This window comes from Micromys minutus (assembly GCF_963924665.1).
Source record: "Micromys minutus genome assembly, chromosome: 19".
Lineage (NCBI taxonomy): Eukaryota > Metazoa > Chordata > Mammalia > Rodentia > Muridae > Micromys > Micromys minutus.
Window position 1 is genome coordinate 36,229,055 of NC_137954.1, and position 17,834 is coordinate 36,246,888.

Genomic DNA, 17,834 nt, shown 5'->3' on the forward strand with positions numbered 1-17,834 from the left:
TTCTTTCTGACAAGATCAGGCCTCTTCCTTGCATGTCGCTGAGACAGATGAGGTTGGATGTGAGGTGTGTTATTACTGCCACCTTGGTGTGCCTTCCAGGTGGGGTAAACTCAGGGCGCAGCAGCACCTCATTAGACATGATTCACTGTGTGACTCACTCAGGGAAAGAGGCACCGGAGGGAATGTGTTCTTCCTAGCCAGACCGGGCTTGGGGGAGTTGATGGCTCAGCCCTTCCTGAGATCTCCAAGGGAACCACACTGTGCGTTTACCAGGGAACAAAAGGGCTTCTGCGCGTTTCAAAAAAAAAAAAAAAATCATGTCTAAGTTAGGTCTGTCTTTAGAGCCAAATGTACTTCTTTTCAAGCCAAATACCCTTCTCCTAAGCACATTTTGTCCCATATAGTTTCAGATTTACAGAAAACTGAGTACTGAAGAACCCACACTGTTTCCCCTATTATTAATCTTTCATCAGGACAGTGGTTGCACCAAATGAAGTGGCATTGATACATGACTATTAAGCTAAACACATACTCTGTTCGGATTTCCTTACTCAATGGCCCTTTCCTGTTCCATGTGACATACAGTCATGGCTGTGAAATTCTCCAGGGCCTTTTCCTAATTGCAGCTACTTATCCATCCTCCCATCTGTCCATGATTTCTCCCTGCTAACTGCCATTGCATTGTTAAGATCTTAGCCATGGCTTTAGTTTTCAAAAACCATAAACCCCCAGAGCTCAGATGTACCTGGAGATTCTAGCAGGTATAGTAAACACACTTGGCACCTCAAACCAAACCTATTGACTTCTTCATCATATCTTGGTGTGTTTGCTGAAGACACTGCTATCCAGAAGGTCCCTCACAGGGCATCCAGATTCTCGATTCCCTTTTGCTCTATGAGCAGTTGGTCATCTTCCTCCTCTGCTTTCTCTCCAGTGTGTCATCCCTATCTTTAAAATTATCACCTTGGATCTAGCCCGGTCAGCATTGCCTAGAGTGGTTACAAGCTCTTTCTAATGCTTTCCCTGCCTCTAATCCATTTCTAATCCAGGATATAATTCTCAACCCAGGCACTTGAGGTGCTTTGTTTCCTTCCACTCCCCCTCTTTGTCTTCCTTCTTTCAGATGGGATAGGGTCTAGCTAATAGTCCAGGATGACCTCAAACTTGTGATCCTCCTGCCCCAACTTCCTGCTTGGCATTAAAGACCTCATCTTAACATAGTTCCCTTTGTTTTATTCATTTTTTCTTTTCATATAGTTTCCTTTTAATTTATTTTTAACTTTTTATTTCTTTGAGAGTTTCACATTATGCACCCCAGTTCCACTCATCTCCTGGTCCCTATCCCCTTATATTGCCCTTTGCCCTTGCAACCACCAATCCCTCTTTCCCCCAAATAAAACAAGTACAAACAAACAATAACCAAATCAAAGCATAGAAAACATCTCATTGTGAAAAGCTGTTAGTATGTCACAGTGCATCCCAGAGTATGTCCCTCTGTGCACACTTGTTCACTTGCAAATGCTCATTGCAATGAGTCATTTATGGGTCTGGCTCAGGATCTTTGGCTTCTGTGATACCATCAATATTGGATCCTCATCAGGACTCCTCCTGGTTATCCTGTTGTCCCGTGTCATGCAGCTTTGAAATAGCAGGACTGGCGTTTTCACATGTCAACCATTTGCAGATGATAGATTTTTGGGTAGGAATTCAGGGCCCTGGATCTGGGCTTGGGTGGTAGCTGAGCTGATCAGCCTGGCATGGGCTCTCCGTTATCTGCACTGGAGTGAGCTCTCCAGCACTGCTCCAGCTAGGCCACATAGACCTGCTCCTATACCCTCCGGTCTGCTCACTGCACTTAGACCTCCAGAGCCAGCTCCACTGTGCTGCCCAGACAAGGTGTGGGAGCTACTCTCCCAAGTGCTGCAGCCTGTGAGGAGCTGGACCAGCTCTCCCGCTCACATCCCATCAGAACTGGCTTTGGTTTTTATTTATTTTTTCCTTTTTTTTAAAAATATACTGTCCTTTAAAAAATACATTTTACAATTGAAACATTCATTTAGACTGTGTGAATGGGTGTGTGTCATATAAATGTGTGCAGGTCAGAGGACAACTTGTGGTAGTTTTTTTGTTTGTTTTTATTTCCACCATATGAGTTGTAGGGATTAAGCTCAAGTCATTGTCCAGTGAGCACCTTTCCTAGCCATCGCGCTAATCCCACAACTACCCTTTAAAGACCTGCTCTACAAATACAGTCCCATTCAGAGGGCCTTGAAGTCAAGCCTTCAGTACTCACTTATGGGAAACTTCCTTCAGCCACATACTCTCTGCCTTTCTGCCCATGAATATCCTTCAGGCCTTGGCTTCCTGGGAGGCCAACCCTGCAGTACCCAGACAGAGGCAATCAGTTGGTCTGAGTTCACATCCGGCCTCCCTGGCATACTTAGGGGAGTGATACCTAAGACTTCCATGTCAGGGGCTCTGTTTCCTGCTGGTGCTATGGGGGTGTGGCTGAGGGCTGTGTTTCACCCTGCATGCACAGAAGCTCTCTATGGGCAATGGTCACTATCGGGTGCTGTGCAACTTGCCTGTGCTAGAAGTATATACACTATGGTGGCTGTCAAGCCATCAAAGTGCTGCAAACATGACTAATGTCACCGAGGAACTGAATTCGTTGTTGTTGTTTTCTTTGAGACAGGGTCTCCTCTGTGTAGTCCTGGCTGTGCTGGAACTGACTCTGTGACCAGGCTGGCCACGAATCTCCTGAGTGCTGGGATTAAAGGCAGGAGCCACCACTGCCCAGCCTGGTTCTTGTTTTGTTTTGTTTTTAATTAAAAGTCATTCTTTAGCCTAGGCTTGTCTTAAGACTAGTGCTAGCTAATAGGAATTTAAGTATAAGTACTTGTATGTAGCCAGTGGCTACGGCACAAGGTGGAGTGTCCTGGTTCATCCAGAGGTCTCAGATCTTTTCCACAACATTCGGCCTGGTCGTCCTCTGTGCTGGCCAGGAGGCCAGTGTCTTGGCCTCATCTTTGTGCCGGATGTGGAACCTCTCGTGATTCTTGGTGGTATCTGACTTGTATTGCCTCTAGAAAGAGTTGCCCAGTGTACGGAGGCCCAAAGCTTGCTGACTGGTGGGCAAGACAGAAGCCCCTGGTCTGTAGCTGCAGCCTCTGGAAGGGTGAGGGAGAGCTAGGCAGTCCTCTGCTGACTTGCACCTTACAGCAGGGCACAGTAGGAGGGTAGCACATCGTCCTGGTTGGCACCAAGTCCTTTTCATCTCAATATGCCAGAAAACAAAAACAAAACAAAACAACAACAAACCCAGCCCCAAATGGAAGCCACTCCTTTTCTAACTGCAGAGTCCTCCTTTGCCTCAGAGTAGAGTTCATTCTGTTCCCTCTGTCTTCAGTTCCCTTCTCTATTTCTCAGCCCTGCCCAGTAATTCAGAGTGGCTACTTGCCTTAATACTTCATATGTCCCTGCTTTGTGACCCAACCAGACTCAGCTACCTTCCTACCCCCCAACAGGGTTTCTTGCTGCCCTCAGGCCTCAGCAGAAAAAACTAATCCCTAATTTTGTCCTCAAAGCTTCATTTGATCCCACAGCTCTCCGGTTCCTGTCCTATTCCCATTTTCCTTCCTCTAAATCCCAGTTACCTTTAATTACTTAATCAATCAATCAATCAATTAATTAATTAATTTTTGCCTCTGGACCTTTGCACAGATCTGGCCTCTGCCTACAATACAGTGCCCCGGTTAGGAGCAAGTCCGGCTTACTTTCTCCATCTCTCCTTAACAGTGGCCTTAGCAGAAGTTCTGTCTTTTCTCCCTCCGTGTATTGCATGCAGGCATCCACTATGCAAACTGTTTCACCAACATAGTCCAGCGGCCTCCTAGAGGTCACTTACTCGAGTGTGAGTGGAAAAAAAAAAGCGTACTCAGAGACAAAAACCAGAAACTGTGTTCCATGAAGAAAACGACAGAAGACATCAGAAGAGATGGGTCAGGCAGAAACAACCCTGCAAGAGCCTAGCAAGCCTGCGTCTGCGCCCACTGCCTACGGGGGGCGCGGTGGGGCGGGGCGGCCGGCTCCTAGGCCCCGCCCCACTCAGGCTCCGCCCCAGGCACTCGGCCCATCCCATCCCCGCCCCGTCCCGCCCCCCCGCGGCGCGCGCGCTGGCCGGGCAGCATGGCGGCGGCGGCGGGCGCCCCTCCGCCGGGTCCGCCTCAGTCACCTCCGCCGCCGCCGCCTGAGGAGTCGTCCGACAGCGAACCCGAGGCTGAGCCGGGCTCCCCGCAGAAGCTTATCCGTAAGGTGTCCACGTCGGGCCAGATCCGGCAGAAGGTGAGCCCGCGGCGTCGGCCGGGCGCGCGCCCCTCACGCCGAGGTCCCTGTCGAGGCCCGTGACCGTGTGCGAGCGGCCGCCCAGGCCCTGCCGGGCCCGAGGTCCCGCGGCCACTGCTACGGGGCCGAGCGCGCCGCGGCTTAACGGGCCGCGGGGACCGGGCCGCGGAGCCGGAGCCACAGGGACGTGCCTGCGGGGACTGGGCACAGGTGGGCTCCGCCGCTGAGGAGACTGAGGCCCGGCGTGCTGCTGGGGCCGCTGCGGGGAACGCTGCGGGGGCCGCAGGCGCGTGCTCCCCGAGGCCTGGGGGGTCTGTACGTCCGAGCACCGGGTGCTGCTTCCCGCACTCACCTGTGGTAGGCTTACCCTCCAGTACCCACCCCGCTGCGGGGTCCTCACCCCTGAGTCCTGAAAGGGTAGGGATGCTCGTGTAGTGGTCGCTTCTCCCTCCCTCCCTCTTCCACAATTCCTCCTTGTTAAAGCCGGGACTCCTCACCCGCTGGGCACAGAACTCTCTCCGTGGAGAACTCTAGTCGCTCAGGATGCAGTGCAGAGAAACACATGCCTTTTTGTTGTCTTTCCCTAAGAATAAAGTTGCACCCTTTGCTTTCCCTTTCTGGTTCCTCTTGAACACTGCGTATGGTTTCTTGCTGGGGTGAGCCCTCCTTGTTGGAAGGGCTTTCTCAGGCAGGTGGTGGAGACAGGTTGCCACCGTGGGGCAGCCCTGGCAGTTCCGGCTGGCACGGGCTTGCTCATCCTGCTGCAGTGCGCTTTTCCTCCGAGGCCAGTTAATTACCCTTTACTGGAAGAACCATTTCTTGCTTTGTCTTCTGTCAGCCTCTGTTACTTGCCTGGGGTTGTGGGTTGGGGTGTCATTTAGGTGCTGACATGTTTGTTACATTTGTTGTGCGGTATTCAAGTCATTCAGCATATGGGACCTAACACCTGTGTTTTTCTAGCTATAACAGTAACAATCCCAGGAATAGTAGAGCAATTGTATGTAACGATTCTTCAGTTTCTCTTGGGCTAGCTTTGCATACTTCATTTGGGTTTTATTTAGAGTTTGTGATAACCTAGTGAGTCTTCAGGATCCCCCTTTGCTCTCTTATGGGTTGGAAGTCGAAATGGTGCACTTAAGTGACTTTCCCAGGTGAGGCTCTCACCGATGGGAGGCAGTTTCTTCATCTAAGGGATGAAGTTCAAGTAGGGAAAGGACTCCTGTACATGTTATGTTATAGTAAATGCTGTGAAAGATTTGAACATTGTGTCTGAACGTTTAGCCACACCGGGGAATGGTAAGTGCTTCAGGTTGAATGGAAGAGGCAGGAAAGGTCAGTCAGGGCTAGATGTGAAGGACCAGCCTGCATGAGAGCACTACCAGAAGTCATGCTAAACATGGGAGTGATGAGCAGATGTGCCCCAGGAACATGTTTAAGGAGCCTAGGTGCTAATGGGAATGCCCTTTCCTAGTGCATGGTCCTTCAGATAGGTGGTGGTGTGAGTTAGATCAGATCCTGTGACTGAAGGGAGTGCTGAGTGAAGGCCAAGATCACCGTGGAGAGGGTGGACTCCTCAGAGATTGCATTGAGTCCAGAATTTTATTGGTCAGGAGGTATCTCCTTGCCCTTCCTCGGGATGAGAACAATAGCTGCTATACCAGCTGTTCTGGTTGGGGGGGGGGCAGTGATGGTTGTGGTGTTAAAAATACACCCGAGGACTTGTTTCTGAATACATTCACATCTGCTGTACAGATAGCTTAAGGCTGATTTTTCTTCTGGGTTGCTAGAGCTTGTTAAGATGTGGGAAATAAGTTTACTGTGTGCAGTAATTCCCTTTTGTAGAAGAGAGGTCATTCACAATTTTTTTTCTGTTAATATGTGTGTGGTATGTAATGCAAAATTTCAAATGGTGTGATCAGAACCAACTCTTACTGTTTGGCCAGAGGAGCATAGTGCAGGGGCACTGTGACACAGGTGCTGAAGAACAGAGAGGAAGCTGCAGGCAGTGAGGCAATTCAGAGATGAGGCAATGCACAGGAAGCTGCCACCACTGAGTGGAGGGACAAAGGTCAAAGGGAGAAGACCACATCAGACTCCAGGGGCAGTGGGCTCCTCCACAAGCTGGAATCCAGGAGTCCCATCTGGCAGAGCTATGGGAGGGCAGAACTACTGCTTCATATATACTAATTCTTTTCTCCCCGGGCACCCTACCTGTAAGGGTTACTTCCTCTGCAGTTTCCAACACAGCAGAGTGGAAGATGGATCAGAGGACCCACTCACCCAGCATCAGAGCTGTATGTATGGAAAGTTTTCAAAAACATCAATCTGTTGTAACCTTTAGCCATCTTAATTTAGGAGGGAATTGCTAGTGGTCCTCAGATTTTAGTGTGCAGACACATCCCCTGGGGATCTTATTAAGTCCCTGATGCTGGTTGAGGAGGACTGGGTGGGGCCTTAGTATATTTTTAACAGGCTCCAAAGTTGATGCTGCTCTCTAGGAAGCATGCTTAGAGAAGCAAGACCTTATGGTAATCTTGTAGAGAAAGAAACCTTACCAAGCTCCATGTACATCTTCTGTTCACAAGGACTTCTGAAAGATTTCCTCTAAGCCTCCCTTGAAAATTAGATGTATGTAGTAGATTTGGTTGGCCACTTATGACATGTTTGATTGGCGTCCCCCTCCCCCCCTTGTTTGAATTCTTCGAAGTTGAAACTGCCCCTAGCAAACACATGGCTTCATTTGTGTTTTCTGACCACAGTACACAATAGTGACATATTTAGGGTAGAAAGAAACAGCTAATGCACTGAGCAGTAAGTGCATCAATACTCTGGAGTGTATTTTGAAATTTGAGTAAAGTGCTGTGTAACTCATTGAAGCTATTATTTAAGATAGAATTTTGTTGTAAGTTTGTAAAAAGTTAACTTTTGGATTTTAGTATAGAAATATTTGCATTTCTTTTTTTCTTTTTCAGTTTTCTTTTTTGAGACAGGGTTTCTCTGTATAGCCCCGACTGTCCTGGAACTCATTTTATAAACTAGACTGGCCTCAAACTCAGATACCTGCCTGTCTACCTCCAAAGTGTTGGGATTAAAGTCATGAGCTACCACATCCTGAAGAAATGTTTATATTTTTTATTTCAAATGTAAGACATTTTTTCCCCTTTGTGAAGTGAAAATTAACAGACAGTAAGTAAAGGGATCAAGTTTTATTTTTTATTTTACTGTTTGAAGAGAGATGGTTCCATGTAGTCCAGGCAAGTCTTGAACTTTCTATGTAGCAGAGGATGACCTTGAACTTCTGATACTTTGTCCTACTTCCTGAGTCTATGCTACATACCCCACCACTCCTAGTTTTTGCATTGAAAATTGAATTCAGGGCCTCAATGCTAGATACATTGTCTACCAGCTGAGCTACATCCCAAGCCTTCAAGTTTTAAAAGACTTGAAAAGCTCAGGTTTATGAAACACAACTCTGGCTGGGAAAGTAGCACAGTGTGTAGCGTGCTCCCCTAGCATGGATGAAGTCTGTGTGATGGGCTATGCCTGTAACACCAGCTGGAGATAGGAGCAGGAGAATCAGAAGAATCAGGAGTTTAGGGGTCACCTTTGGAAACTAGCCTGGGGTACAAGGCCCTGTCTCAAACAATAAAAGAAAAAAATAAAGAAAAAAAAAAAAAAGGGACTATAATTCATGTGTCATTTGATTTTCTCATGTAAGCAATGGTTCGCCTGGGCATAGTAGCATTTATAATCCCAGTTGGTCTGGAGGCTGAGGCAGGAGAGTATGGAATAGCCTGGGCTATATAACAGTCTGGTCTTAGAAAAAAAAGACTGAACAATTGGGTGGCTTTTGGCATGTTCACAGTTGGGCAAGCGTCACTACAACTAATTTTAGAACTTTTTCATCACTGGTTCCTCTCAGTTCCCTCAACCCTAGGCAACTACTCATGTAATTTCTGTCTCTATGCTTGCCCATGCTGATTAGTTTTTAGAACTAGAGTCATTTAGTATGCTTGCTGTCTTTTGTGTTATTTCTTTCATTAAGCATTTAAGTTTTAAAGTTATTAGCATGTAAAATGAGTTTTATTGAAGTACTCACATATATACTGTATCATTGTTCTTACATTCAGTATATTTTCAGGATTCCTCCAAGTTATATTGTGTGTCAATACCACATCCCTTTTTATTACTTAGTATTCTGCAGTAGAAATAGGCTTTGTTTTATACTTCTGTCAGTTAATGTAGATTGGGGTTACTACTTCTTTTTGTCCTTTCAGATAATACTCCTGTGAATATTTGTGTACATGTTTGCATAGACATGTCTTCATTTCTCTTAGGAATATACCTAGGAGTAGAGTTCTGGAGCTTTATGGAAACAGTGTTTTGAGGAACTGCTGGGCTGTTTCATGAATGGTCACACCAGTTTATATTCCCAGCCACAGTGTGTGAGGAGGCTCTAGGTCTCTGTATCCTCACTCATATTTATCATCTTTTTTAATTATAGCTGATCTAGTACGTGTGAAGTGGTATGAGTTTTTTCTTTTTTTTTTTCTTCTCCTTTTTCTTTTTCCTGTGCTAAGAGATGAAGCCAGATTCTCATGTGAGCTAGGCAAGTGCTATACCATTGAGCTGCACTTCCAGCCCCTATAAATGTTCAAATCTTCCACAGAATTTACTGTGTTATAATGTCACACACATGGGGTCCTCTCCCTTCTAGACCAGTAATCCTTAGGTGGAGAAACTGCCTCCCATCAATGGAATCCTCATCAAGGTTCAAATCCAGAAAATAATAGCTGCCTTCCCAAGCTGTTCTGGTTGGTCTTAGCAAGGACTCCAGGTCTTGACATGTTAAGTGTTGTGCCAGGCACTTGGTGCTTTCTTGAACAGTAGTTAACTTTCAGAGAAGTTAGGCAGGAGTTCAGACAGAAGCTGGTAGGACAGCCATGAGGTTAACAGGAAGAGGTGATATTAATGAGGCCAGGGTGCTTTGACAAGACATCAGGGTGAGACTCATCTAAACACAGGAGAGCTGCCAAGGACTGCTTGAGGAAAAGTGTGGGAAGAGAGATCAGAGGGGAGCTGAGAGACTAATTAATGAGCCATTGGTGAGTGCTTTGCTAAGCGGCAGTATCTGATGTGAGATACTGGTTAGGCTCTGGAGAGGACCATGGCCCTTGAATGTAAATGTGACATTGGGGTTGCATTTGCCTTTGGAATTAGTACTGGGCTCTGTAGTGGGCATAGTGTCTTCCTTACATCTTACTTGGCCCAAACCTTAGCCATGACCTTATAAAATCTTTGCAGTTAGCTTAGGATCTTGAATTCAGGGTGAACTCTGATGTCTTGTATCTTTATAAGAGGAACTTTGGACCCAAAGACTCAGAGGAAAAAGTAATGTATAAACAGCTGGGTACTGAGGCCAGCAAGATGGCTCAGCAAATAAAGCACTTGCTGTGTAAGCCTGGCCACCTGTTTGATCTCTAGAACCCACCTAAGGATTAAGCAAAAAACTAATTCTACGGGATTGTCCTCTGACTTCCGCACATGCACCCCCTTAAACAACTACATAATTGGGAAAAAAAATAAAACAGATGGATACTGTCACAGCCATAAACTCCACAGTGCCTAGGGAGCTGGAGGATCATGCTTGGAATTGCTAGTGGAACCAGCAGAAGAGGGGTAGCTCTACTGACCCCTGCATTTCAGCTCTACTGGCCTCCTGCACTGTGACAATAGATTTCCCATGTTTTTAGCCTTGTAAGCTATGAGGCTTTGTTCCAGAGGTCCAGAATGTTATCATAGGGTATGGTAAGACTGACACTGAAGGGGCTGGGGGACTGACCTTTGTTGTGGAGTGCCTCTGGACGGCAGAAGTGTCAGGCCTGGCCAAAAAACAGGAGTCCTGGGTGGACTCTTTCATTTAGGTTAGGACCCTCAAAAGCCACTTGTAAGGAATGTTGTGAAGCAAAAATAACACCATGGAAGACCTGTTTGAAACCATCATAGTTCCACGAAGTCAAAGCCATGCTTAAGTGCCAGGTCTGAGGTTCTTCAAAGAAGCACCTCCAGGATGTGTACAAGTCAATTTTTAAACACACAGGATAAAGGTTACACACAGGGAGGCAAGGCTCCTGAGATGAAACCAACAGTCATAGGCTACAGAGATAGCTCAGCAGTTAAGAACACATTCTGGGGCTGGAGAGTTGGCTCAGTGGTTAAGAGCACTGACTGTTCTTCTAGAGGTCCTGAGTTCAAATCGTAGCAAACACATGATGGCCCTCTACCATCTGTAATGGGATCTGATGCCCCCTTCTGGTGTGTTTGACGACAGCTACAGTGTACTTATATACATAAATAATCTAAAACAAAACATATTCTGTTCTTGGAGAAGGCTCAGTTTCTAGTACTCATGTTGGGCAGCTCCATCTGTTTGTAAGTCCAGCTCCAGGGATTGTGGGCACCTGCACTCATGTGCACAAACCTATACAGATGTGAGTGCACCCACTTAATCAGACTAAAATTTAAATCTAAAACAACAGATAACCAGTTATGAAGGCAGATGGATATTGTCTTTAAAACAGTTATATTTGTTATGTTTAAGTAGTTAAAATACCATGGGGATTTTGGCAGACAACCTGAAATTATACACAAAAACCAAATGCAGATTTTAAAAAAATATTTATTTGTTTTTATTTATATGAGTACACTGTAGCTGTCTTCAGACATACCAGAAGAGGGCATCGAATCCCATTACGGATGTGATTGTGAGGCAACATGTGGTTGCTGGTAATTGAACTCAGGACCTCTGGAAGAGCAGCCAGTGCTCTTAACTGCTGAGCCATCTCTCCAGCTCCTAAATGCAGATTCTAAGACTTTAGATTGTATTAAGCAAAACTAAGCAATCAATGGAAGAGTAGACATACGTAAAACTGTAGTACAAAGGAAATGCCACAAGGAAGCCTAAGGACATGAAGAATGGAAATATCTGGGGCTGGTGAGATAGCTAAGAGGGAAAAGGAGATTGCTACCAAGCCCAATGACCTGAATTCAGTCCCCAACCTCTACATTTTGAAACAAGAGAACCAATTCCAGAAAGTTGTCCTTTAACTTCCATATGCACATCACAGCACAAGCTTCTCCTTCCAAATAAATATGTAAGTATAATAAAAATAAATATATAAATATAATATAAATATAATTAAAAAAGATAAACATTACTTGTGTTTGACTGTCATGAAAGGAGACAGACTTGAGGAGAAACAGGACTCGAAAAGGTAACTGTTGAGACTATCCTGTAGCCAATAGTAGGCACTGTCCACATGAAAGGCACACATACAGGGCACTCCATATACAGTGGTGAAAGCTGTAGTGATCAGAAATTGCATTAGAGAGAAACCTCTCCAGTGAGTAAGTGTCAGGGTAATAGCAGTACTCTTTACAGAAACTGCAGGACCCAGAAGTCAGTTGAAATTTAAGTACTGGAAGAAGCTGAATCCAAGAATTCTTTATGAAGCAAAACTATCCCCTAGCAATGAGCTAGCCCCAAGTACTATATGCACCCAAGTAAACAGTGTTTTTGAAGAAGAAAACATTCAAGGATTGTTTGTTTGTTTGCTTTATCTAAAGGAAAATGATCAAGTGAAAGGTTAGAATTATTGGAAGGGATAAAGAGTAGTATGCATGGTGTTTGTGTCGAAAAGACTAGGTGGTTCTTGGCTGTGGGTATTAACTCTGACTTTGGGTTTTAAAAACATATAGAATTAAACACAATAATGTCATGAAAGTCAGGTAAACTGTAAAACTTTAAAAAAAAAGTTAGATTGTTAAACTAGCTATTGCTATGAGTCCTAATCTGTATAGTAGCTCTAAAATAGCTATTTATTGTGTAATGCTGTGTGTAAGCCAAGGACTGGGAAGTGATATAATAAACTCTAGGAAAGAAGGCAAGAAAAGAGATAAAGGGATACTGAACAGGTGGGGCAAAAACAAACATAAGTCAGGAGTCTAAAGTCCTAGGTGTCCATCAGCTGTGTTGGATGTGAGCAGGAGGGCACAGCACAGAAGCAGAGTGACTACCATACAGGAAGCCCTGGGTCTGAGTCCAGCACCACATAACTGTAAGTGGATTTTAGTTCCAGCTAAGAGAGAGTATGTAATAAGCTATTTATTTAAAATGACACATTTAAAACACAGATGTAAAGTGATTGAAAATAAAGGAATGGAGAAAATAAAGACTAACAGAAAAAAAAAGGATGTATTAGCTTTAATATCCAATAAAGTAGGCCAAAGTCAAACTTATATAAAGTTATTATACTGATAAATGGGTTAATAAAAAGTTTCAATAACTAAAAACTTGTATAGAAACTTGTAAATACCTAATAATACAACTTAAAGCTTTATAAAATAAAAATTAACACAGATATAATAGGAATCTCAAATATCCACAATCTGTTGGCATACTACCCATCATATTCCCAGGGGAGGCAGAGGTGGGAGGGTCAGAAGTTCACTGTCACTCTCTGCTGCATGATGAGTTTGAGGCTAGCCTAGAATACTTGAGACCTTGTTTGAAATTAACATTAATAACAATACCCCCCTCTTCCTCTAAATCATAGAAGGATTTACTTCTTGAGGAAGTGTCTTGTTATGTAGCTCTTGTTGGTCTCAAATTTGCAGCAGTCCAATTGCCACAGCCCCCTGAGTGCTGGGATTGCAGGTGTGTATCACTGCACACAGCTTCATAGTGGAGTAATTTAATGTATGTGTCTCAGGTGATGTTAGGACAAAGCAGACCAGGAAAAGAGTGTATGAGTGTAGCAGAATTAAACAACATGGCACATGGATAGACTATTATACCTAATAATCACAGAACTTAGTTCTCAAATGTATAGACAAACTTGTCAAAATTCCTCATGTGCTGGCTACAAGGGAAGTTTCAGCAATGTTCACAGAATGCAACAGAGTATGTTTTCTGATAGCAGTGGAATTAAATAAGACAGGTATTAATACAAAGAAATCCTGAGGGTGTATCTGGAGATGTAAGAGTCAACTTCTAAGCAATTTATGGGTCCAAGAAAGCTAGAAATACTTTTTGAGTTGAATAATAGCTCGCTCGCTCTCTGTCTCTCTGTCTCTCTGTCTCTCTCTCTCTCTCTCTCTCTCTCTCTCTCTCTCTCTCTCTCTCTCTCTCTGTGTGTGTGTGTGTGTGTGTGTGTGTGTGTGTGTATGTGTAGCTGTAATTCCAACACTCAGGAGGCTGAGACAGGAGTGTGAATTTGAGGACAGATGGGGCTATAAATCGAAAACCGTACTCTAAAAACAGAGCCCCAGCCAACTAACAACCAGCCAAGCAAGCAAGCACAACATCGATAGCATGTACCTGGAGTCACATCTAGAGGGGAATTCCCATGAATCACCGTGGGCACTAGAAAAGAAGACATGCTGGAAATCTATGGAATTTGAGGAGCAACACATCAAATTCAAAGAAAATGGAACAGCTTGTGTAAAGGAGGAGGAGGCCAGGGAAGGGGAATAGAGAGGGGAGGAGGCTGATAAAGAGTATGCAGAAGTGCTGTGGCAGGAAGGAGCTGAGGAGTCAGCTGAAAGTGGTTGCAGGCACTGGGGTAAGGAGGCTGGAGAGCTGTATTGGAACCCACAGTAAGAGGTAAGAAGTCTGATAATAGGATCCAGATTAACAAAGTGGTTTCAGTTGTGTCATGGTTGCTTGAGAGGATGCTGCCAATCCCCAGGGTAGGGATGATGGCAGCCTGTGACAGGGTGGATGGAGTTAGCTGGGTTTGAGAGGGAGAGGGAAAATAGATAAGAGAACTCTGCTGCCTTGGTACGGGAGTTGGGGAAGAGGAGCTTGATGACTCTAAGGAGGCATGTGGACCTTTTCTGAGGCAGATGCCATGAGTGAATACGGACCAGCTTGGGGATTTTGCTCTGATCACCTCTAACCCTGTGTACTATCTTGGATTAAATTCCCTCCTCTCCACCCAGCCCCAAATCACCATGTGACAGCTATAGGGGTGGTTTATCCCAGCCTAGAGACAAGTGTGACAGTAGATTAAACTACTCAGAGCCAGGAGGAGGGGCAGGGAAGAAAGATGGGGAGAGGAGGAGAGGTGTTCACTTGGTCTATGGGCCACCCCTAAACACCCCAGCAGACTTCTTGAAACACACCATAGCTTTCCCTCTAACACATCAGGTTTTTGCACTGAAACATTGTAACATACTAACTTCAGTTATACAAGTAGTTTTTACATTTCCCTGATTGAACCCAAGTGCCGTTTTATGCCTGCCTACTCCCCGACTCCCTCTTGAGTAAATGCTGAAGGGGTAAGGGCAACTGTCTTGTACGATCTCTGTCTGATTACTTCCTTATGGGTCTTTTCACATTGTCCTTTTATCCTTTGTTTCCTGTAACCTGGAAGTTAGAGGTCTCAGAGACTCCTTAATATTCAAGCTGGCATTTGGGGAACCTCTGATTATGGGAAGCTCTGAATTGTGTCTTGTAGCCCAGCTGAAGCTATGTCTATTATCTAGTCTCTCTGAGATGTCATCACTAGATGTTTTCATGGAGATGTGGAACCTTTTAAAAGTTCTCTAAATGGTGCTTCCTAGGCATTGTACAAATGTCATTTCCCAGCCTTTACATTTACCAGTTTCTAGCCTTTAAGTGTGTCTGAGTGTATAAATTGGGGAGTCCTCTGTCCTGTCACTTACTCTACATTTGTGTTGTTGTTGCCTTTCCTAACCCCTCTTTCAGCAGAACCTCATCATGTATGCAGTCCAGGCTGGCCTCAAACTTGAGGTCCTTATGCGTTAGTCTCCTAAATGTTAGGAGTATAGGCATGTGACATCTGGCCAGTCATGGTTTTTGTTTTACAATTTTACTAATTTTTGATTTTGAGACTGGGTCTCATTGTATAGCTCTGGCTAGCCCAGAACTCACTACATAGACCTGGCTGGCTTTGAACTCACAAGAGATCTGCCTGTCACTGTCTAATGAGCACTGAGATCAAAGGTATGCAACACCATACCTAGCTGTTTTTTATTTAGAAATTTTACTTATTATTTTATGTGTATGTGTACACATGCTTGTGTGTGAGTTAGAAGCTGACTTTTGGTAGCTGGTGCTCTCCTTCCACCATGAGTTCAGTTTAACTACTAAGCCATGTTTCTGACCTGACAGCTAATTTTCTTTTTTAAATACAGGTGTTTTCTATTATATAGCCCTGACCTTCCAGAACTTGCTGTGTAGACCAGGTTGGCATTTGTTGATTTTGATGCTCTTGTTATTATCTTTTTTTTCTAAGTCAGGCCATTCATCTCAACTGTGATCTTAGCACGTCTGCCAGCTGTATTACCATCTGTCATCTTGAGAGATCCCCAGAGTTCAAATTTGTGGCAAATGAGGCACAGGTGCATTCCTGGAGGTCGTGTGCCAGTGTGTAACATTGTACATAGTCCCTCCTGTGCCCAGGACAGGAGTGCCTAATGGTCCTGGCACTTAAGGCTTGTGGTCTTTTCTTACCTTTTCTGTACTGCATTGAGTTTGCCTCCTGAAAGAGTCTGGCAGCATTCTCTCAAGCTCCTTGTTGATCTCCTGCTGTATCTCCTTGTATTGTTTCCTCCATTTCTTACTGTCTGCATGCTGGATGACTTCTTACCACTTTGTCCATGGACTTTTCATGGTTATGTCTCTGCTCTTGACGTAACCTGCAGTCTTCAGCCTTAGCCTGTGTCCTTGAGTTGTGGGTATAGCAGTTTCCTATCACACCTCCACTGGCTGGCTGGTCCTCTCCTGTCGAATCCCAGATGGAGGGTGGTTGTGGTATGATTAGGAGGAATTGACTGCCTCCAGTTTGAACTCTGCTCTGATTGCCTGATGAATGGTGCTTTGTATTTATGGGAAAATTGAAGAGGGTCCCTCCCTCTCTCCATCCTTCCTTCCCTCCTACTCTGCTTTTTAGCTCTTACGAAGACCTGTCTGACCTCACACTCTCTACCCTTGGCTTCGGCTTCTGCTTTGAGTGGACAAATAGAACTCAAGGTTGTCAAGGCTGGGAAGTATGCACATACTCGGCTATGTGAAGCTGTACACTCTATCTCTAGCATCAAACCAGACCAAATCAACCAAAGTTGCAAATAGCTTCATATTAAGCTGGGTATGGCAGCACACACCTTAGTTCTAGTTCTTGGGAGACAGAGACAGGCAGATCTCTGTTGGTTCTGGGCCAGCTTGGTCTATGCAGTGAGACTCTGTCTCAGACAAACAAAAAACTAACAACAAAAAGATGTCAAGGGCTGTAGAAATGGTTGAGGGTTATATATTGTCCCCAGGACACATATCATGTACCTCACAACTGCCTGTAACTCCAGGAGGTCTGACACTTCTATCATGTACAGGCATGTGCATAAACCCAAGTGCATATGCAAGCATACATAAAACGAAAATAAATCTTAAAAAACAATTCATCGACCTTCTCAGATGATTATCAGTGAATCAAAGATAGAGCTGATTGGTATTAAGTCCTGGCCTGTGTGGGCCCCCTCCCCTGTGTGTGCGTTTGTGTGTGTACTGATTTCACCTCCACAACCAGGTGAAGGTTGTGAGGATACTAGGTAGCCTCGTGCAGTCTGCTGTGCAGGTGACTGAGGAATTCTGGAATGGGACAGTGCTTTGTGCTTTTGAGGAACAGCAAGGCAAAGTCAATATAGAGTATATTTTAGTTGTGTGAAAAACAGCATTTGGATGGAAAATGATATGGGGCTCCTGTTTGTGTGTGTGTGTGTGTGTGTGTGTGTGTGTGAGAGAGAGAGAGAGAGAGAGAGAGAGAGAGAGAGAGAGAGAATTTGAAGTATTGTTAGTTTATGTAAACTTTTCTCATAGGGACATGTGTTATTTTATCCTAGAGAACAAGGGTGCTGTCTTTCATTGAATGTCTGGGTGATGAGTTGAGCCTGGTAGTGTGTGTGTCTATAGAGGGTGTTAGATTCCCCATGTGGGAGATGGAGTGAGACCTGTATTCATCCTCTTTGGAACATTCTAAAACACAACAAGACCTGATAGTTTTAAAGCACACTGAATCCAAGTGTAACAGGGAACTCAGCAGAGGTACCACTCAGATATAGTTTACAGCCAATTGAAAGTCTTCATTTGGGCTGTCTAAATTTACACTTAGATATTTGGGACCCAAGGTTGTGTTGAGTGTTTAGAGTAAGGGGTTTTTAAAGGCAAAACCACATCCTGCTATCTCACTTACTTAGCACCTACAGGGGGAGGTTTGTACAAGCAGGTGATTTAACAGAAGCTAAAATAAGCTGTTAGCTGGGGTATCTTGACCTTAGGTTCCTAGAGTAGAGCTGGATAATTTTCCTCAGGGCTCAGGAACCTCTGTACTGTTTTGCCCTGTCACATTCCCCACTAGTTCTATAGTGATGAATCCAATCATCAACTTGTCCTAAGGACCAATAGCTTAACT

General features: G+C 44.7%; 1 protein-coding gene across 2 annotated transcripts in view; it reads left to right on the forward strand.

The window, feature by feature from the left end:
* Window positions 1–4,188: 4,188 nt before the first annotated feature.
* Window positions 4,189–17,834, forward strand: part of DGKD (diacylglycerol kinase delta) — a gene marked incomplete at its 5' end in the record, with an annotated part of 90,122 nt that continues 76,476 nt past the window's right edge. For both annotated transcript variants that reach the window (XM_080932704.1, XM_080932703.1), the window contains one exon: window positions 4,189–4,344. In XM_080932704.1, coding sequence (XP_080788830.1) covers window positions 4,189–4,344 — 156 coding nt within the window. The remainder of the gene's footprint in view (window positions 4,345–17,834) is intronic.